Source organism: Tursiops truncatus, chromosome 10 (assembly GCF_011762595.2).
Source record: "Tursiops truncatus isolate mTurTru1 chromosome 10, mTurTru1.mat.Y, whole genome shotgun sequence".
Classification (NCBI taxonomy): Eukaryota; Metazoa; Chordata; class Mammalia; order Artiodactyla; family Delphinidae; genus Tursiops; species Tursiops truncatus.
The window spans coordinates 62,857,919-62,878,646 of NC_047043.1; the positions used below are offsets into that span (position 1 = coordinate 62,857,919).

Consider the following 20,728-nt stretch of genomic DNA (forward strand, 5'->3'; position numbering starts at 1 on the left):
AGCTATGAAAACATCATGAAGCATTCGTAAAACTTTTTATGGTAATCTACCATTTTAGTTCCTTCTTTGGCAACTTACAGTGAAGCACACATAGTGATATAGAGAGGAGAAATAATGGGAAGCAACAGTGAGAGAGGCGTGCTCTGTGAGAGGGGAGGGTATCCAAAAAAGCCCAGCTGGAGATGGGAGAAGGGGGTAGTTTGTCTGGTAGAACTGCAAGAAACAGTTCAGGACAGACAGGCAAGAAATGACACTTGAGAAGTGAGAAGGGTCCCGATCATGAAAAACTCCCAAATTCCCTAAGGAGTTCGAGCCTGAGAGAGACAGGGAGGTTATTTAAGAAGGTATCATGCTCATATTTGTTTGTTTAAAGATTCTTCTGCATATGATTCCTTTCATATGAAGTCATGGTGTTAGGAGACAGGCTAGCATCTACTCCTGAAGGGAATCACAGTAACTGGAAGGGACGTGAGGAAGCTTCTGGTGAGCTGGTAAGGTTATGTTGCTTGATATGGGCAGTAGCTGTTTGTGAGTCTATAGGTGGGTTCAGCCTGTGAAAACATTCACTAGTTTTAGACATATATATCTACTTATTTGTATATAAGTTATACTTCAATGAACAACTGAATAACAAAAAAAGATTACTCTGGCTGATGGACAGAGAATGTGATGAAGGAAACAGGCAATATATGATGGGGGGTGGGGTGGGAGGGCCTAGGCATTATCGGATGAACTAGAGCACCAGGAAGCATCTGGTAGCTGAACAGCTATGGAAAATGAAAGAATAAGAGGAGTCAAAAGTGACTTGAGTGAAGACTGGGTGGATGGCTGTGCTATGCCCTGATAAAAGGCATACAGGAAGGAGGCCCTCCTGGCTTCCAGCTCCTCATTTATAAAATGAGAAAACATACCCAAGACAATCCTTAAGGTCTCTGAGATCCTTGATGACAGTATGAACAGTAAGAACCTGGACAGCTTAGAGACAATGAGATAGCCAGGAGTCCAACCTGGCAGAAGACAGAGACTAAAAAAAATGCTTCCAACAAAGGAAGAACAAAATCAAACAAATGTGAAACAACAGTCAAACTGGTGTCTACATCAGTATTCATTTAAACAAGAGTACATCTCATAAATTCCTAGAGGTTGGGGGTGGTAGAAGATACAGAATACCTAAAATTGTACTTAAGAACCATGAAGATCAGGAGGCATCTTTGGAAAAGACTGGCTAGTATGAATATGCAGAACCTCGATCTACTGTGAAGTAACATTCAGCTGGGGTATCTGTCTGAACTGACTCAGCAAGACTGTGACCTGTAAACATCCTCCCCCACACCGTCTGCACCTACGTCAGACGGGTAGGCTCTCAAAACAGTAGTCTTATGGTTTGAACTGGGTCATCTATGGATCTGTTATAAATCATGCTACACAGATTAAACTCCTGGAGAAGTAGTTCACAGCGGCTAAACAGTCTAGGGGAATTAAAGACCATGAGAAACATCTTTACCAATGGATCAAGAACAGCTCAAGATAAAACGATTAGCTATATTCTAGTAACCACTGCTTGAAATGTGGTGACCTATAATGACAGGAAACTACTTTTGAGGGTAAAATAGAAAAGGGGTAAATAGATTTTTTAAAACTTGACATATTCATGCCTGGAATGCTTTGAAGTGCTAAATTAAAACAAAGCAGGGAAAATGACATTCTCTTTTCTTCTTAAATATGTTGGGAAGCCAATACTATGTTATAAATAGAGAAAACCACCCCCAGGAAAGCTGGCAAATTCAAGAAGAAAAGGAGCTATTTAGGTTCCCTCTCTTTCTGTCTGTAAGAGGAGGGTAAAGTATTTATACAGGGAAACAGATTTTTGTCTTAAAAATTACAAATACTTCAATCTGGTAGAAATTATTGGAACTATAGTCCAAGACACGTTCTGCAGGCACATTGGAGGGGCTTTAAATTCTGCCTTCAATCACTGCGGTCTTCACAAGACTGAAGGACACAATGAATAAATTGAAGGCAGCCACCTTTTAGGATCAAGTCTGCTATTTCCATCATTCTCCTGCCTGTGGAATTCCTAACCGAGAAATGTCACTCAAGCAAATAGTCATCTCCTATGGGGTGCAAGGCTCTTTATACTAAATGTTCCCAAGAACCTCAAAACAATACAGCCATTCACGGCTTAAGAGAGCACTAGGAAAAGAGCTGTCAGGGGCAAACCTTGGCTTTGGTTGCAGCTGAGGCAAGAGCAGCTGCTGCGGCTGTGGCTACATTTCCTTCAGAAATTTCATGTTCTACTTTCTTCTTCCCAATATCACTTTCTCTTTCTTTACAAGTATCAGTGAGTTCCTTGTTCTCTTCAGTCTCCTTTTCTTCTGGGGGAAAAAAAAACAAACCAGAAAGCTTTATTACCAGTGTGCCCAGTCTCAATAGGCCATCTTACTTCTCACCTCTGCCACATGATGAACTAAGACTGATGCTACAAAGAGATCTCAGTGCCTTTTGCTTCTTAAGATTTCTACTAAACCATTCCATGCATGTAAGTCTGCTTCTATTTGAGATAGATGTTCTAAATAGTATACTTTGTCTTCTCTTTATTTCTCTAAGCTCTCTGTGTAGTTCCCTTGAATATAAAGGAAAATTCAGGGGAACTAAGTCCTAAGACCATATGTTTGCTCATCAGTCAATGAAATGCTCTGGGAAACCCGAGGGTCTGGAGAAAATCAGAAGCTGAGACCAGAGTACTTCTGCAAGTCTTTCAAGTCAGGCAGGATGGGACACACCAGCAATGGACTGGAAATAAAATGGCAGGTGTGTGTGGTGATTTCAGTCACAGCTGAACAACTTGTTTGTCTATATATCACTGAAAACAATGTAGCCACTAGCATCAGCACTGGTACCTAAGTGCAAAATAAAACTCAAATGCATATTTACTGTTATGTTAAGAAACACATAATAAATGAGGGAATATTTCTACACAATTTAACTGCCTACACTTCTCCAGTGCTTTTACTGGTTTACATAATAAAGTCCAAAGAGTTTCCTCAAATTACCTGATTTGGTATCTTCACTAACTTCACTATCCTGTTCTTTCTCACTATTTTTTTCATTTTCTCCATCTTGAGCTTTATCACCTTCATCCATTTCATTCTCCCCTTTGTTTTCTGCCTGAAAGGGTTACAAAAGAAGAGGACAGAGAATGAGAAAAAAAATTATCCTTTTACAAGTGATATTATCTTAGAATAACAAAAGGTTCCACTATTTTTGGTAAGAAATGGACTAGGTTCAGAAAGGTCTTGGAGAGAAAAACTGGAAAAGAAATAAATAAATTCAGAGAAATACCTTTCACTACTCTCAACTCCTGAGTGCTCACGAGACTTTAAGTCTCCAAAGCACAAATTCCCCACCCTCTCTGCTATAAGGCTAGGGATACAGTGTCCAAAGGAATGTCAGTGGGACTCATTTTCATTATTTACTGGTTAAATACTAGATAACTAAACAAACAAACAAATAAATAAATGGTTAGCTGGCTAGAAGGACTAAGAGCATTTAAAATGCACAGTACTGTTTAAACAAGGTCCTACTGTATAGCACAGAGAACTATATTCAGCAAAGAACTATAGAAACTATAGAAAACTATATAGAACTATACAAAACTATATAGAAACTATAGAACTATAGAAACTATAGAACTATATTCAGCAAAGAACAAAGAACTATATTCAACAAAAACTTAAACCAGCAAAGCCGAAATGGCTGATAGAATCACTTATAGTCCTCTGAGAAGGACCCAAAAGATCAAAATAAACCCAAACTGTTATGATGAGAAAGGTAGTGCTCTCTGGCTTGCCTGTTGTGAGAGAATTCAGACAGACTGATTTTTTACCTTTTCAGGCTGCTGACCATCAGTATCTGTTTCCATTTTTTCCTCTTCAGCTCCTTCTACAAGCAAAGCAATAAAAACAAGTAGTAGTACAATGTGGGGGAAAAGTAAAAGCTATTATAAAGCTGTGAAAGTGTCTGAAATACCACTACACACAGTAATACGGACAAATCTCACAACCATAAGGTTGACATAAAATAACACATACTTTATGATTGTACTAATTTAAAGTTCAAAAATAGATGAATGTAATCCGCGGTGTTAGAAATCAGGACAGTGGTTAACCAGGAAAGGGGTGGGTTCAAGAGTGGCTTTGGGTGCTGGTAATGATCTGTTTCTTGATCTTGGGGCCGCCTACATGACTGTGTTTAATTTGTGAAAATGCACTGAACTGCCCACTGAGGGTTTTCATTTTTCTGTATGCATAAGAATTAAAGTTCAAAAACACCTTTTAAGTAAAAAAAGGCAAAAATAAAAATAATTTACTTTTAAAGATACTTAACAAGTTATATATTTTGAGTCAGTCAGATACTAGAGAAACAGTGCAGAGCTAGAGATTCACTGAACCTCAAGAGCATCACACTCTGGCTGGGGAGGACATAAGCCAACAAGCCCACTGTGTTTGCGTACAGATGAGACGCTGTGGGAAGCACAGAGGGTATGGCTATCTCAGTCAGGGAAGGATAATTGCGTGAGAATTTTTGAGGCAGACATGGCTGGGGGGTGGGGGGCGGGGGCAGTGGTAGTACTTGTATAGAGAAGGACATTTCAAGGAAAGGAGGCAAAAAACTCAAGGGAGTAGGGGAAATTTAAGTTGTGGTGAGACTAGAAAAGAGACAGAGATCAAAAAGAGGGAGATAATGCCGACAGGGGCTGTATAATGAAGAGAACTGAATGTTGTGCTAAGGAGGCCTTAAATACATCCTGTAGATAAAAAGTTAACAAAGACTTAAAAACAAAAACATGATACAATCAGATAAATACTTCTGGTTTTAGAACTTTATACATAAACAAATGTTTCAAACATAATGAGGGTTTGCTGTGGTTTTAAATAAAAACATTCAAATATCCTATAGCTTAAATTTTTATATTGTCCTCATAAATTATAAGGCTAATAGCATTTATACTCAATGAGAATATTTAAACATATTAAACAATGATGTTTAAAACTAACAGTGTTAAAGTTACTAAATAGAAAAATCTCTATTTTTCCAATTCTTAAGAATATAATAGGATCTTCTTGCTTCCAGAATTACGGCTGAATAGGAGCTCCAAAGGACATGATATTTTAAGACATCATGAATCTCATATCAGGTAGAAGAGCTTTTAAAGATCACCACCTTCCCCAAAATGCCCAAGGCCTACAGAACCAGAAGTGGGACCAGAGTGTGGAAGTAGTGGGACCAGGTTCTGATTATTTGGGAATTTGAAAGGGAATGGTTGCCTAGACATATTTGCTTCTAATACCTCACCATCAGGAAGTTGAGCCCATGGACTAGCCAGCTGCAGGGCAGGAAAGGAAGACTAGGATTCCTGCACAGAGAGCCAGCCACAAGGATGGCCAATGTGATCTCAAGCCAGTGGCAACCCCTGGCTACCTGAAAAAGCAGCAGAAGCATCCTCTGCAGACAGTTTTTCCAATTCCAATTTTAGCCAAAAAGACATCAGAGTAATAATCTCAACAAAGAGCAAACATCAAGAAAGAAAGCCACTAAGACTGAACAGAAACATTAATCAACAGATTCAGAACCTGAGGACCGCCAATATGAGATCTGTCAGACCCTCAATCTAGTGTAGCCATGGATGTAATATGTAGAGAATCATAAAGATCTCCCATCAACATGAGAGTATTACAGATGATCAGAAATTTAAAAAAACAAAACCCCAAAAGATAAAGATATTTCCTAGAAATGAAGTCAGGGTAAACAGATTAAACCAGGTGAAGAGAGAATTACAAAACTGTAAAACATATCTAAAGAAATGATCCATATATAGAACGGGACAATGGGGAATATGGAAACATGGAAAAAGATATGCCAGGCAAAACCTAATCCAAGGAATGGCGGTAGCCTTTTTGTGGTACTGTAAGTCAATAAAGGCATTAAGAATAGAGTATTATTAGAAGTAGACGGTAAAACATAATGATGAAAAAGGTTTAATTCACCAAAAAATTGTTAATTTTTTATACTTTTAGGAACCTAATAAGAGTGTCAAACTATATAAAGTAAAAACTGACCGAATGGCAAAATGAAAATGTACATCATAGTAGGGAATGTGAACAGACTTGTCTCAATTTAAGACATACAGTGGATGGTTCTAACATATACATGTAGAATTCTACACCTAACAATTAGAGAATATATACACATTAATTTCAAGCTTACATGGAACATTAAAAAATACTGATCACATCTTCCAGCGCGCGCGCACACACACACACACACAAATCAATAAAAAGTTTAATCCATTCTAAAACAAAGAAAACTGATCACATATTAAGCCATAAAGCTAGTTTTCACAAATTTCAAAAAGTCAATGGTATACAAACTAAGTTCTCTCACCACAATGCAATGAAATTAGAAGTTTAAAATATAAATTTCTCGGGCTTCCCTGGTGGCGCAGTGGTTGAGAGTCCGCCTGCCGATGCAGGGGACGCGGGTTCGCGCCCCGGTCTGGGAAGATCCCACATGCCGCGGAGCGGCTGGGCCCATGAGCCACGGCCGCTGGGCCTGCGCGTCCGGAGCCTGTGCTCCGCAACCGGAGAGGCCACAGCAGTGAGGGGCCCGCGTACCGGAAAAAAAAAAAAAAAAAAAAAAATTTCTCTGTGCTTGGAAATATAATTTTGAGAATCAGTAAAAACAGCACTTAGGAGGAAATGTAAATGTGAAATAAGCCTTCTTATTTTTACATTAGAAAAGAAATAAAGGTTCAAAGTCTACAAGCTGTACATCTTTTTTAAGAAAATAGAAAAGAAAAACAGAATATAGGAGGTAGGGAGAAAAAAATTACAAGAGTAAAAAAAAAAATTAAAGAAATTTTAAAAATAAGAGTTTAAATATATAACAGAATCCTATATCTCTTCCGTGACAGATCAAGAAAAGAGATGAAAGGCACAAATTAATAATATTAGGAATGGAAGAAAGGCCATAACTATTGATAAAAAAGCAAAGGTCTGGGCTTCCCTGGTGGCGCAGTGGTTGAGAGTCCGCCTGCTGATGTAGGGGACACGGGTTCGTGCCCCGGTCCGGGAGGATCCCGCGTGCCGCGGAGCGGCTGGGCCCGTGAGCCATGGTCGCTGAGCCTGCGCGTCCGGAGCGAGAGGCCGCAGCGGTGAGAGGCCCGCATACCGCAAAAAAAAAAAAAAAAAGTAAAGGTCAAAAAGGAAGTTGACAACAACCTACTGAAGAGGCAAAAATATTTGCAAATAATATGACTGATAAAGGGTTAATATCCAAAATATATAAACAGCTCATACTACTCAATATAAAAAAAAATCCAATTAGAAAATGGGCAGAAAACCTGAATAAACATTTCCCAAAGAAGACACACAGATGTCCAATAGGCACACGAAAAGATGCTCAAAGTTGCTAATCATCAGAGAAATGCAAATCAAAACCCTAATGAGGTATCACCTCACACCTTTCAAAATGGCTCTCGACAAAAAGACCACAAACAACACATGCTGGCAAGGATGTGGAGAAAAGAGAACCGTAGTACACAGTTGGCGGGAATGTAAATCAGTGCAGCCATTATGGAAAAACAGTATGGAGGTTCCTCAAAAAACTAAAAATAAAACTTCCATATGATCTAGCAATTCCACTCCTGGGTATATATTCAAAGAAATGAAGACACTAATTCAAAAAGATATAAACAACCCAATGTTTGTAGCAGCAGTTACTTAACAGTGGCCAAGATATGGACACAACCTAAGTATACACCAAAGGATGAATGGATAAAGAAGATGTGGAATACACACACACACACACACAGAGGAATATTACTCAGCCATAAAAAACAATGAAATTTTGCCACGTGCAACAACATGGATGGACTTGGAGGGTACTATGCTTAGTGAAATAAATCAGACAGAGAAAGACAACTACTCTATGTTATCACTTATATGAGGAATATAAAAAATAAAACAAACTAACATAACAAAACAGAAAGACTCACAGATATAGAGAATAAATTAGTGGTTACCAGTGAGGAGAGGGAAGGGGAGAGCGGCAAGACAAGGGTAAGGGATTAAGAGGTACAAACTATTAGGTATAAAATAAATAAGCAACAAGGACATATTTTATAGTACAAGGAATACAGCCAATATTTTATAATAAATGTAGTGTAAGCTATAAAAATATTGAATCACTATGTTGTACATCTGAAACTAATATAATATTGTAAATCAACTATATTTAATAAAAAAGTGTAAGTGACAAACTTCTGAAAAACTTTAGGCCAAATAAAATAGAAAAATTAGATTAAATGAACAAATTATTAGAAAATTTATTTACTAAACAGATTTGGGAAGAAAAAGAAGTATACTAACAGAAAAACTGAAATAGTTTTAAAAAAACAAAAACACCACAGGTTCAGATGTTTTTACTGGGGAATTCTATTTTTTTAAAAAATAAATTTAGTTATTTATTTTTGGCTGCATTGGGTCTTCGTTGCTGCGCGCAGCTTTCTCTAGTTACAGTGAGCAGGGGCTACTCTTCGTTGCTGTGCATGGGCTCTAGGCGTGCGGGCTTCAGCAGTTGTGGCTCACAGGCTCTAGAGCACAGGCTCAGTAGTTGTGGCTCACGGGCTTAGTTACTCCGCGGCATGTGGGATCTTCCTGGACCAGGGCTCAAACCCATGTTCCCTGCGTTGGCAGGCAGGTTCTTAACCACTGTGCCACCAGGGAAGCCCTCTACCAAACTTTTAGGGAAAAGATGATTATAATCTTCATAAACTTTTCCAGAGAACAGAGAAAAGGGAATACCTTCTAACTCATTCTATGAGGTCAGTATAACCTTGATTCACAAATCAGATACGGACAACAGATAAGGAATATTAGAGGACACTAGACTAAATCTCATTCATAATCACAAATGAAAAACTCCTAAACAAAATATCTAAAGACAGAAAACAGTAGTATATAAAAAAGGCAATACATTATGACAAAATAATATGACAGTAACAGAAGAGTGATATAACATTAATATGTCCATCAACTTATTTGCTCACACACATAAAAAGTAATAAAACTCAGTATCTTTCATGACAAGCTAGCTTTCATTACAAGGGCTAAAAGGAAAGTTCCTGTGCCCTCCAAAGATTGTTACTGATAATCCTACAATAAATGTCATTCTTCATGGAGAGATGCCTGTAGTATCCCCTTTAAAATCAAGAGCAAGACATGGATACCAGTATTACTACTTTCCTTTGATACTGCCACAGAAGTCTTGGTCTAGGTAGTCAATAAAGAAAAAGAAATTAAAAGAGGACTGGAAAGGAAAGAAGAAAATACTTATGATTTGCAGAGAATAAAACTATATACCTAGAAGAATCTGCAGAAAAGTTATTAGAAATAATGACAGCGTTACAAGGCAGTTACCTATAAAATTAACATGCAAAATCAACTGCGTTTCGATATGCTAACAAAAATCAATTCTAGATAAAGACACATTAAAAAAAAACTTGAATCATCTCCTAATCACAACACAAAAAGTGCCAACCATAAAACAGAAGACAAAACTCTATTAAAATCAAGGACGACTTTTCATTGAGATGACAAAAAGAACAAGTAATAAGAGAAAACACATGCAGCACAGCAACTAGAAGACTAGTACATCAGATTTATAAAGAAAAACATAAATACTATAGAAAAGTAAGTAAAAGACAAGAACAGTTATTTTACAGAATGACATATGACCAGTAAATTTAAGATACTCAAATTAGTTGTAAGAGAAATGTAATTTAAAACTATAAAAGAACATCATTTTACACCTGCTACATCAGCAGAGTCTAACACTAGGAAGGTGTTGGATCAAGTGTTACTGGTCAACTTTGGGAAAAAACTTGGAGTTTCCTAAAACAGTGCTGCTCATGTTCAAGGTTCAACGTTCCAAAGTGTTCAATGCTCTTTTCTCCTTTCCTTTATTAATAAATTTACTTCATGAAAAATTGACAACCGAATTAAAGAGAGCTTAGTGATGCATATTTCTTAACTCAGTGTGGCAACTGGTCCACACTTCAAGTTGCACTGCATCTAAGCAAAACCCTATATGTGTACACTGTGAGGCATGTACAAGATTGTATGTACATGCATGTTTGAAACAGAAAAACAGGAAACAACCCAAACTGTCTGTTCAACAATAAGAGAAGGGATAATTAAAATGAGTTATAATCACATACCAGAATATCTTACAGCAGTGGAAATAAATTAACTATGGTTACATGGATAATGCAACTTCACGAAAAAATACTGAAAATATAATACCGAGTTAAAAATAAAAGTTTTAGAAGTATAAATCTATCATACTTTCTAAAGCTTAAAAACAAACAAAATTATAACCAACATATATTAAGTACATCTTTGTGATTAAAAATTGCTTATGGGCTTCCCTGGTGGCACAGTGGTTAAGAATCCACCTGCCAATGCAGGGGACACGGGTTCGAGCCCTGGTCCAGGAAGATCCCACATGCCGCAGAGCAACTAAGCCCGCGCACCACAGCTACTTAGCCTGCGTTCTAAAGCCTGCGAGCCACAACTACTGAGCCCGTGAGCCACAACTACTGAGCCCACATGCCACAACTACTGAGTCCACGTGCCACAACTACTGAGCTCATGTGCCTAGAGCCCGTGCTCCGCAACAAGAGAAGCCACCGCAATGAGAAGCCCGCGCACTGCAACGAAGAGTAGCCCCTGCTCGCAGCAACTAAAGAAAGCCCGCACGCAGCAACAAAGACCCAACACAGCCAAAAAATAAATAAATAAAATAAATATTTTTTAAAAATTGCTTAAAACATAGTTGAACAATATTAAAAAATTCAGGATTCTTAGGGCTGGGAGTGGGAAGGTACAAAGATGAGGTAAGAGGGAAACAGAGAGAAATTACTGGTAATATTCTAATTAGTTCAGATGAAATATGTAACATGCCTTAAGACACATTAAAATATAACAATAAAATGACTTGAACAAAAAACCCAAATGCAGATGGAGTTTTTTTAAGCCCCCAAACCTCACAAGTTATTTTTTTTTTTTGAGAATCATACAGCAATCATAAATCATTGCTTTACAATGGTGTGTTAGTTTCTGCTTTATTACAAAGTGAATCAGCTATACATATACATATATCCCCATATCTCCTCCCTCCCACCCTCCCTATCCCACCCCTCTAAGTGGTCACAAAGCACTGAGCTGATCTCCCCTCACAAGTTACTCTTAATTGAATATGCATTAGGCCACCTTTGCTGAGTCAACAATTACACACTGAATAAGTATTATGTGGGAGAAATGCAGTATTTTTTTTAATAAAAATAATCTACATTTGAAATAACTAACCACAATCTACAGCTCTGCATTCTAAAAAGATAACACTCTCTATTGTAAGGCAAGCCAAATTTGATATCAACTCTTTAATTAGCTATGATTCCAAGATGAAGAGTTACATAATATTAATATCTATTCATATAATGATGGTGCAGTTAGAGACAGACCCTCTGTAAGGGGGAAAATCTCAGACTTTTAAGGAGATGTCTATTAACAGTTTAATTATGAGTTGTGTATTTCTCAAGATGCTACATGGAAGAGTATGTAAAGTGTCTTCTATCAACATTTTTTTAAAGCTGCTATCAGACATATTCTTGGGGAGAGACAGAGAGAGAAAGAGAGGGAGGGAAGGAGAGAGGGCGTGCGCACGCGTGCTTGTCTTTGGTGTGAATTCTGATTAGAACTGTAAACCCTGAAGAGGTTGCAGCCGCTCACATATCCCTTAATGTCATATTTTTTTAATATTTATTTATTATTTATATGGTTGCACCGGGTCTTAGTTGCGGCAGGTGGGCTCCTTAACTGTGGCATACGGCATCTAGTTCCCTGACCATGGATCGAACCCGGGACCCCTGCAATGGGAGCGTGGAGTCTTAACCACTGTGCCACCAGGGAAGTCCCCTCCCTTAATGTCACCTTGTTGGTGCCAATAAATGAAATTCACAACTTAAATAAGAAACACATAACATAAACTAGTGAGCCACATGCCAAAGACAAAAAGAAAGAGAAAGCAAAACAAAAAAAAATCCTCTCACCAGGTAATTAATGCCTTGTCAGCCAGGGGAAAATACCAACATCACAGTTTACAATTAGCTCTTTAGGCTGTAGAACGGGTTGGTAAACATTTTCTGTAAAGGGTGAGATAGTAACTCTTTTCAGCTTTGCAGGCCCCACAGTCCTAGTTGCATCTACTCAACTCTGCCATAGTAGCACAAAATCAGGCACAAAAGCCGCTTGGAAATGAATGGGTGTGGCTGAGTTCCAATAAAACTTCATGAAAAAAAAAAAAACTTCATGGACACTGAAATCTAAATGTTATATATTTTTGCATTTCACAAAATACTATTCTTTTGGTTTTATCCAAACATTTAAAAATGTAAAATCCATTCTCATATATTGTGGGCTAAATAAAAATAGTCGGCAACTTGGATTTGGCCCAAGAACCAAAATTTGCTAACCCCTGCTCTAGAAAAATAGGATGAGTTCGGGATACAGACTAAGTACGAATCCTGTCCCCACAATTTACCAGCTCAAGTGACCCTGGGCAAGCTCCTTAGTTGACAGCGGCTTCCGTTTGCTTATGTACAAAAGGAGAATAATTATTATTTCCTTCACAAGGGTAGTGCTAAGGATTAAATTAATTATTTCATGTAAAATGCAATAACTGTCTGGCTCATAGTGAGTGCTCAATGACAATTATTAATATTATCAGAAAGTTCAGTTGGCTGGACCCAGGCCCTATCTCTCTATTAACATGAGCCCTTTTCATGGCCTTTGGCACTGCTTCAGGGAAAACAAAGGGCTCTCATTCTTCCCTGGACTGTCAAAGATCCTTCCCAATCCGGTTTGTTATCTGACTTACCCTCCCTATGTGATCTTTTCTGTAAAGGACCAGTTAGTTTTATAAAATGACCTGCCCATGTCCCATTCTCTTAAAATGTTACTAATGGGTCAGCGATACCTGACCAATCTGATCGACAAGGGGTCAGCAAACGATGGCTGCTTTTGTAAATAAAATTTTATCACAACACAGCCGAGCTCATTTATTTAAGTATTGTCTATGGATGCTTTTGCACCACAAAGGCAGAACTGAGTAGCTGTGACAGAGGCCGTGTGGTCTGCAAAAGCCTAAAGTTTTTACCATTTGGCCCTTTATAGAAAAAGTTTGCTAACCTCTGTGATAGAAAATTCATGCTAATATGATAGTCCTGCTTATGAACAAAGATACTCTGGAGATACTGTCAGACTCTCAAGGTCTCAACTTTAATGTTGGAAATTGAGGGACACTGGTGGTGAGACACGAAGGTGGCCTCATACGATCCCTGCCTCAAGGTTTTCATGTCCTTGTATGAACCCCTTCTCTTGAGTGTGAGTAGCATCTGTGATTTGTTTCTAGCCACAACAGAATACAGCAAAGGTGACAGGATGTTAGTTTATATAAGACTCTGTGCTGTTACTTGCTCTGGAGACTCTCCTTGCTGGCTTGATGAAGTAAGCTGCCATGCTGGGGGAGCCTAAATGGCAAAGAACCCTGGGTGGCCCTAGGAGCTGAGGGAAGCTTCCAGCTGACAGCCAGCAAGAAATTGAGGCTTTCCGTTCTACAACTGGAAGTAAATGAATTCTGAGAACAGGAGTGACCTTGGAGGTGGATTCTTCAACAGATGAGAATGTAGTCCAGCCACCTTGATTGTAGCCTTTTGAGATCCTAAGCAGAGGACAAGTTAGGCTGTGCATAGACTTCTGACTCACAGAAACTATGAGATAATAAATATATCTTGTTTTAAGCCACTAATTTTGTGGTAATTTGTTATGCAGCAATAGATAACTACTATACCTCCTAAACTTTTGAATGAACCTCAACCAAGGGTGAGAAGCAAATTATCTAGCATCCATGATAACAATGTCTTCAGAGACTACAAATAGAAAATGGTCTCATCCACCAGACTGGTTGGTTTCTAGTCACCACCCCTTTCTCCTAGCTTCTGCAATGCAGTGTGCTTTTCAGTCTAGTAATAATATGGTTACCAAAACCAAAATGAGGAGCGAGAGAGAGAAACCATTCCCTAAAGAGTTGAGGGAACTGGAAAAGTTAGCTTTGAGGAGAGAATTAAATGCTTGCAAAATACCTGCCTTTAATAAAGTATGTTATGAATAAGTAATGATGCTTTTTAGAAAGAATTATGATTATTTGGTGAGAATACTCTCCATTTCCTACACATCATCTGTAAACTGCCAGCAGTTACTTCCTAAAACAGACAGAACCACGTTACTTCTACTCTCTGGAATCTTCTCAAAGTCTACAAGGTAAAAGCCCTTCAAAATCAGCTGCAAACCTACAAAGCTGCCCTTGGCCACAGTACCTGCTCCCCACAGACTTCTTTGTACTATTTTCAAAATATGCCACCTATGTTCATTCCTTCTTCCTTTTTCATTATTGTTTAAAAGGTCATGTCCTTGGTGCAGCCTTCCCTAACTGACCCAAGCATAAATAATCGTGTTTCCTCCACATATGCCTCTACCTATAGCTGTATTTCTTTTTTATAATGATATCCCCTCCCCCACCATAAATATTCTTCAAGGACAGGGTGATTATTTAATTCAGTGATTCACAAAGTGTGGTCTAGGTACCCTGAGGGTTCCCAAGGTCAAAACTATTTTCATAGCAACACAAAGATACTTGCCTTTTCACTCTCATCTCGCACAAGTGTGGCGTATGGCTTTCCAGAGGCTGCATGATGAAGTCAGCTATAGAAACGTGCACCTATGTATTATTTTTTAAAAGTTTCCCAGTACCAATTTTTTAACTTTTTTTAAAATTATTTATTTATTTGTTTGGTTTTTTTATATTTGGCTGTGTTAGGTCTTCATTGCTGTGCACACAGGCTTTCCCTAGTTGCAGTGAGCGGGGGCTACTCTTCGTTGCAGTGCGCATGCTTCTCACTGCGGTGGCTTCTCCTGTTGCAGAGCATGGGTTCTAGGCGCGTGGGCTTCAGTAGCTGTGGCTCACAGGCTCTAGAGCGCAGCCTCAGTAGTTGTGGCACACAGGCTTGGCTCCTTCGCGGCATGTGGGATCTTCCCGGGCCAGGGATGGAACCCATGTGCCCTGCACTGGCAGGCAGATTCTTAACCAGTGTGCCACCTGGGAAGCCCGCCCACTATCAATTTTTAATATAGTAAATGTCAACAGATATAATCCAAATAAACTGAAGAAGCATTTTGGGTTCCTTAATATTTTTAAAAAGTCAAAGAAGTCCTGAGACCAAAACATTTTAGAAATGTGAGTCCAATAATTTTTGTCTTCCTAGGGAAGGAGGGAATGATAGGAACTCATTCAACACTTCTGGGAGACTAATCATGTCATTCACTGTATTAAAGTTCAAACGTTCCATAAAGCTGGCAATATACAGTCTAACGAGGCTCGTGAGCCTTGTATCAAACTCTCTATAACCTAGCTCCAACCTACCTCTGTAAGCTGCTCTCTTTCTACATCCTTATTTGAACTATGTATTGTGGCCAACCTAGTTAACTTCCTGCCATTTGAACAACCTTCCACTTCCATCTCTGTGCCTTTGTTCACATCGTTCTACAGAATTGGATACTGTACTTGTTCCAATCAGTGACATTCTAAACCTCTTTTTTTAACATTCAGCTCAAATCCTACTTTCTTTGTGAAGTCTTCTTTAGCCTAAAATTACAAGTCCCATTGTGTTCATTCTTACAGCACTTCCTATCTACAGTCCTCCTTGAACAATTAATACTATATACTTCATTCTATCTCCAATCCTCCAACACTGAATTATTTTTCCATGTATATGTAACTCATCACAAAAAATAGCCTCAATTATTAGAGGGTATTTCGTGTGTCTTACATAACTGCCCCACAGCAAGAGAGCTACATCAAATAACTGATATAGTTATACCTGATTTGACCAAAAAAAAAAAAAAAAAAAAAGTCACCAAAGGTAGACAATTGTATTACATAAGGGAAGCCAATTTCTTCCTAAAAATTCTTATCCTACCATCTAATAAATATGATTCATTAGGCAAGTCACTTCAATCCTAGCTAGTCCTTAGAGGTTAAATGTCCTATTGTGAGCTGCTCAGAAGTCTGAATTTCTATTTCAATGCTTCTTGAAATAGATCTGAAAGAGCCCTTCAAATAAAACAGTGACAAAGAGAAGAGAGAAGCCCACTCCACATGACGTAGTCAAAGATCAAATACTGATCCACTTTTTCCTGAGGTTCACTAGCCTAGCATGTTTTCACACACTGGTGTTTTAGAACTGCCAGATTTTAAAGATGTCACGGGAATCCTCAGGGTGAGAAGAATGAGGCTATTTATATGCTGTGAATAGTATCTGAGGCAAGAATTGTAACAGTCACTTCTGGGCTTTATGTTCCTAGAAAGTGACCTTTTCAACATTATTATTATCAGGATGCTCTTCTTAATCTCCTGATGGACTCCAGACTAGTTCTTAACCTTCTTGAAAACTAGGAGTAATGAGTTGGGTTCTTCTACACAGAGCTGTGACAAATTATTCAAGATACACTCCTTGGAGTCCTGTATTCGATAAGGTGTTAATCCACTCACTGATATAGAAGAATCTTCTCTGAACGTTCTATTTGTGATTCAATTTCCCTAAAAGCATAGTCAATTATAAGGAAAAAGCATCAATGAACTTAATCTTTCAAATTCCTCTAAACCAGAATTAAGATACAGACAGTAAATCTACTCAGTAGCAAAAATAAATAAATAAAATAAAACCAATACTTGAGGCTAGGAAATACAAATGGAGGGTACAATAATAAGTATCTGACAGACTCTTGACAGGTTCTTAAATATACATATACATTCCAACTCTCTGGGGGAAGGGCTGATGACCTAAAAGGGGCTGAGAGTCATTCTGTTATGATTTTTATTTAGGAAAATGTTCTTATTCTTAGGAGACACATGCTGAATTATTTAGGGGGTACAAAGAATCATGATGTCTACAACTTACTTTGAAATAATTCACCAAAATCATAATAAAATAAAAATTATTTATTAGATTCCTAGATAGGTAAAAATGGCAAAATTGAACCTAACTGGTAGGCATACAAGATTTCACTGTGCTATCCTATCAACATTTCAGTATGTTTGGCTACAAGTGAACAGGTTATCAGAAAGGCTATTTTGTTTAGTCTCCAGGTCAAATTAAAAAAAAAAATTAATGAAGCTCTTTAATAAAAGGCTTAGTGATAAAATTTTAAAAAATCTTTAATATTCAAATATATTACGTACGTTATTTGAAAAATAAATCAAATTTAACAATTCCTAGATGGGGTCTATTCTCAACCTAGTAGAATGAAACTTAAAAACATAGGTCAGACCTGACACTCTTCTGCTCAAACCCCTCATTTGGCTCCACCTCAGAGTAAACATTAAAATGTTACAATGGCCCACAAGGCCCCTCATAATCTCCCTTGACCTCCTCTACTCTGCAATTCAGCTACCTGCCCATGATTCTCCTTGCTATTCCTCAACTATGCCAGGCAGCTCCTGTCCAGCGGCCTGTATACTGGCTGCTCCCAATGCTTGGAACCCTCTGACCTTAGATGTCTACACAGTTCCCCCTTCCTTGCCTTCCACTTACATCTTTGCTCAAATGCCACTTTCTTGGTGAGACATGCATTCCCTGACCATTTAAAACTGCAATTCCCCACACTTCACTCTTATTGACAGGTCCCTGCTCTATTTTCACCATGCCACTTACCAGCCAACACACTCTTTCTACATATTTACATTTAATTTATACATTCTAAGTTTTACATATCAGACGCCTGTCCATCTTCCACCTATAAAATATAAAGTCCACAAGGGCAGGTATTTTGGTTGGCTTTGTTTACCAGTACCCTAGCACCTAGAACACAGTGAGACGCCATGATAACACAATATATTTACAGTCTTATTTATCTCTCAGTTAAAAGGGGAAAAAAAGTTTAGCTTAAAACTGATATCCCATGGGTTCGTGCCCCGGTCCGGGAAGATCCCACATGCCGACATGCCGTGGAGAGGCTGGGCCCATGAGCCATGGCCGCTGAGCCTGTGCGTCCGGAGCCTGTGCTCCGCAATGGGAGAGGCCACAACAGTGAGAGGCCCGCGTACCGCAAAAAAAAACACAAAAAACAAAAAACAACTGATATCCTGTCTAAGAATGGTTATGTGGTATGGGCTCATACACTGAATTTTGCTGTGAGTTTCTCAGCACTTAATCTTGTATAGATGAAACAGCCACAGTCACTCTTGCCTGTCTCTTTACGCAGAGCCTAGGTTTTCAGGAGGGCCGGGTCTTTTCCTATTGCATTTGTCATAGTATATAACGTAATACATACAATGGAGCTATTAGACCTTTAATGATCCTTGTTCAATGAATGAAAAATACACAAACATTCCTACATATTTTACTTCTGTCAGCATGCTACAGGGAAGAGAGGTTGAGCTTTGGGGTCAGAGACATTTAGGTTCAAATTTTACCCCATTCTTAACAAGCATGCCAATGTAACCTGCCAACACCTTAGTTTCCTTGCTTCTACTTAATAACAATGCCACTTTCTCCAAAGGGTTGTCCTGAAAAGAACCTTAAATGACGAAACAGAAAACTCCTATATAATGTGTGACAAACATGGGGATTGAGAAAGAAATGTTGGTTTCCGATGACTTCTAAGCAATGTTTAAAACTTCTCTTCATTTCTTTGGTCTTAACTTCTCTCACCTTCCCCTATAACTGAAAGCAAATAAAATCTCATAATATTTTTAGGTTAAACAAAAAAGGTCTCAAATAGCAGTATTATTTTTTCGATTCCTAGAATGGTCTCTGGTCAAACAAAAAACAATACAAACTTAGAGAAATCAGTAGATACTAATCAATGATTACAGTGTTAAAAGACGCTTAAACTAAAGAAACTCCTGGGACTTCCCTGGTGGTGCAGTGGTTAAGAATCTGCCTGCCAATGCAGGGGACATGGGTTCGAGCCCTTGTCCGGGAAGATCCCACATGCCGTGGAGCAACTAAGCTGAGCACCATTAACTATGGAGCCTGCACTCTAGAGCCTGTGAGCCACAACTACTGAGCCCACATGTTGCAACTACTGAAGCCCGCGCACCTAGAGCCCATGCTCCACAACAAGAGAAGCCACTGCAATGAGAAGCCCGCACACCGCAACGAAGAGTAGCCCCTGCTTGCCGCAACTAGAGAAAGCCCATGCGCAGCAATGAAGACCCAATGCGGCCAAAGATTTAAAAAAAAAAAAAAAGCAGCACCAGCATTAGAAAACAATTCATTAAAAAAAAAAGAAACTCCTTTTGGTAACACTTACTTCCCTAAATAATTCCCATGAGAAGTCTCCTAATAAATGAAAAATAAGGTGTTTCAGACCTAGTGTTCACCTATCTTAACTAACTTTTATTTCACCAAATACTTCCCCCCAAATCCACAATAAAAAGTTAGATAGGCTAATGAGAGAAATCCAGTCTTGTATTTCGTAAGGAAACTTATTTATTTTTTCCCATATTATCATTTTACCATCATTAATACATAAAAGTTACTAGTGTAACCGTAAATTAAGTATCACAATAAAAAGTATGATTAATCTACCACCCAGGCAGAATATTACCTTGATAAGGAAACCTACATCATTCTATCTCAAATCTGTGTGCTATGTAATAAGGCACTATTTTGTTATATAAAGTGTAAGTTTAAATGTAAATTTGATACTTCCTTTCTTTGAACTCTGAACTTGTAATGTGGTTCAGAAAGATAGGAGATATACTATTGACTCCCCACTACAACTTTGCTGAGCCAGTTCTACAGGGAGCACCATTTGTTGTTTCCTAATTTATTCTATTAGTCACAGCCCAATATAAATCACTTTAACTGTAATAGGCCAGCATTAGTTATAGAATTCTGTCTACAACTCATTTAGAAATATTCATATTAGCCTGGTATTTTCCTTAACCCTTATTAAATGGTAAAAGGACCCAAATTCTATTGCTGCAACTAGTGAGTATACACTGCACTTCAGAAAGGTTTACCTGATAGGCCACCTCCAGGTCCTACGAATGAAGTTTACTGTTCATGCCATTCAAAGAATCACCCTTTGTAGTCTCCAGTGCTTCCTGCAGCAGTCTGATCCAAGCTTTACAAATCATACATTCACTAATGAATCAGGAAAATCTAGCCCCACAGGACTAAGGTTGCTAGATTTTTTTTTTTTTTTTGGTCCTCTTTTAAATCCCACTAAACTAGAAATGGCCAACTTCTCAACCTGTTTCTTAACCACTAATCCTTTATGGTATCATCTACCAAAATTTTTAAAACAGATTTACATGTAAAACCATGTCCCGGATTTTGCAGAGTACAGAAACTTCTTTGAATGAAATAAGAAGGCTTTGCCAACCCTTTTCAATTCCATGACCACAGGGAACCAAAAGACCCTACAAATGAACCAAAAACACACAAAAAAAGTTGAGGAAAGTAAGACCTTTCCCAGGCATTCAATAGACCCAGGTTTTCCTGGCGTGAGCTGGGCACTGCCTCATGGTGCAGAATCAA

The 20,728-nt window shown here is 38.4% G+C and overlaps 1 protein-coding gene across 4 annotated transcripts in view; it reads right to left on the reverse strand.

Annotated features, from left to right (window-relative positions):
* Positions 1 to 20,728, reverse strand: part of SMARCC1 (SWI/SNF related BAF chromatin remodeling complex subunit C1) — a 181,464-nt gene that overhangs the window by 40,743 nt on the left and 119,993 nt on the right. For 3 of the 4 annotated variants that reach the window (XM_073811102.1, XM_019946825.2, XM_073811104.1), the window contains 3 exons: positions 3,887 to 3,942; positions 3,054 to 3,168; positions 2,221 to 2,375 (listed from right to left, as the gene is read on the reverse strand). In XM_073811102.1, the coding sequence (XP_073667203.1) occupies positions 2,221 to 2,375; positions 3,054 to 3,168; positions 3,887 to 3,942 (326 nt within the window). The remainder of the gene's footprint in view (positions 1 to 2,220; positions 2,376 to 3,053; positions 3,169 to 3,886; positions 3,943 to 20,728) is intronic. The other variant, XM_073811103.1, reaches the window with a different exon arrangement.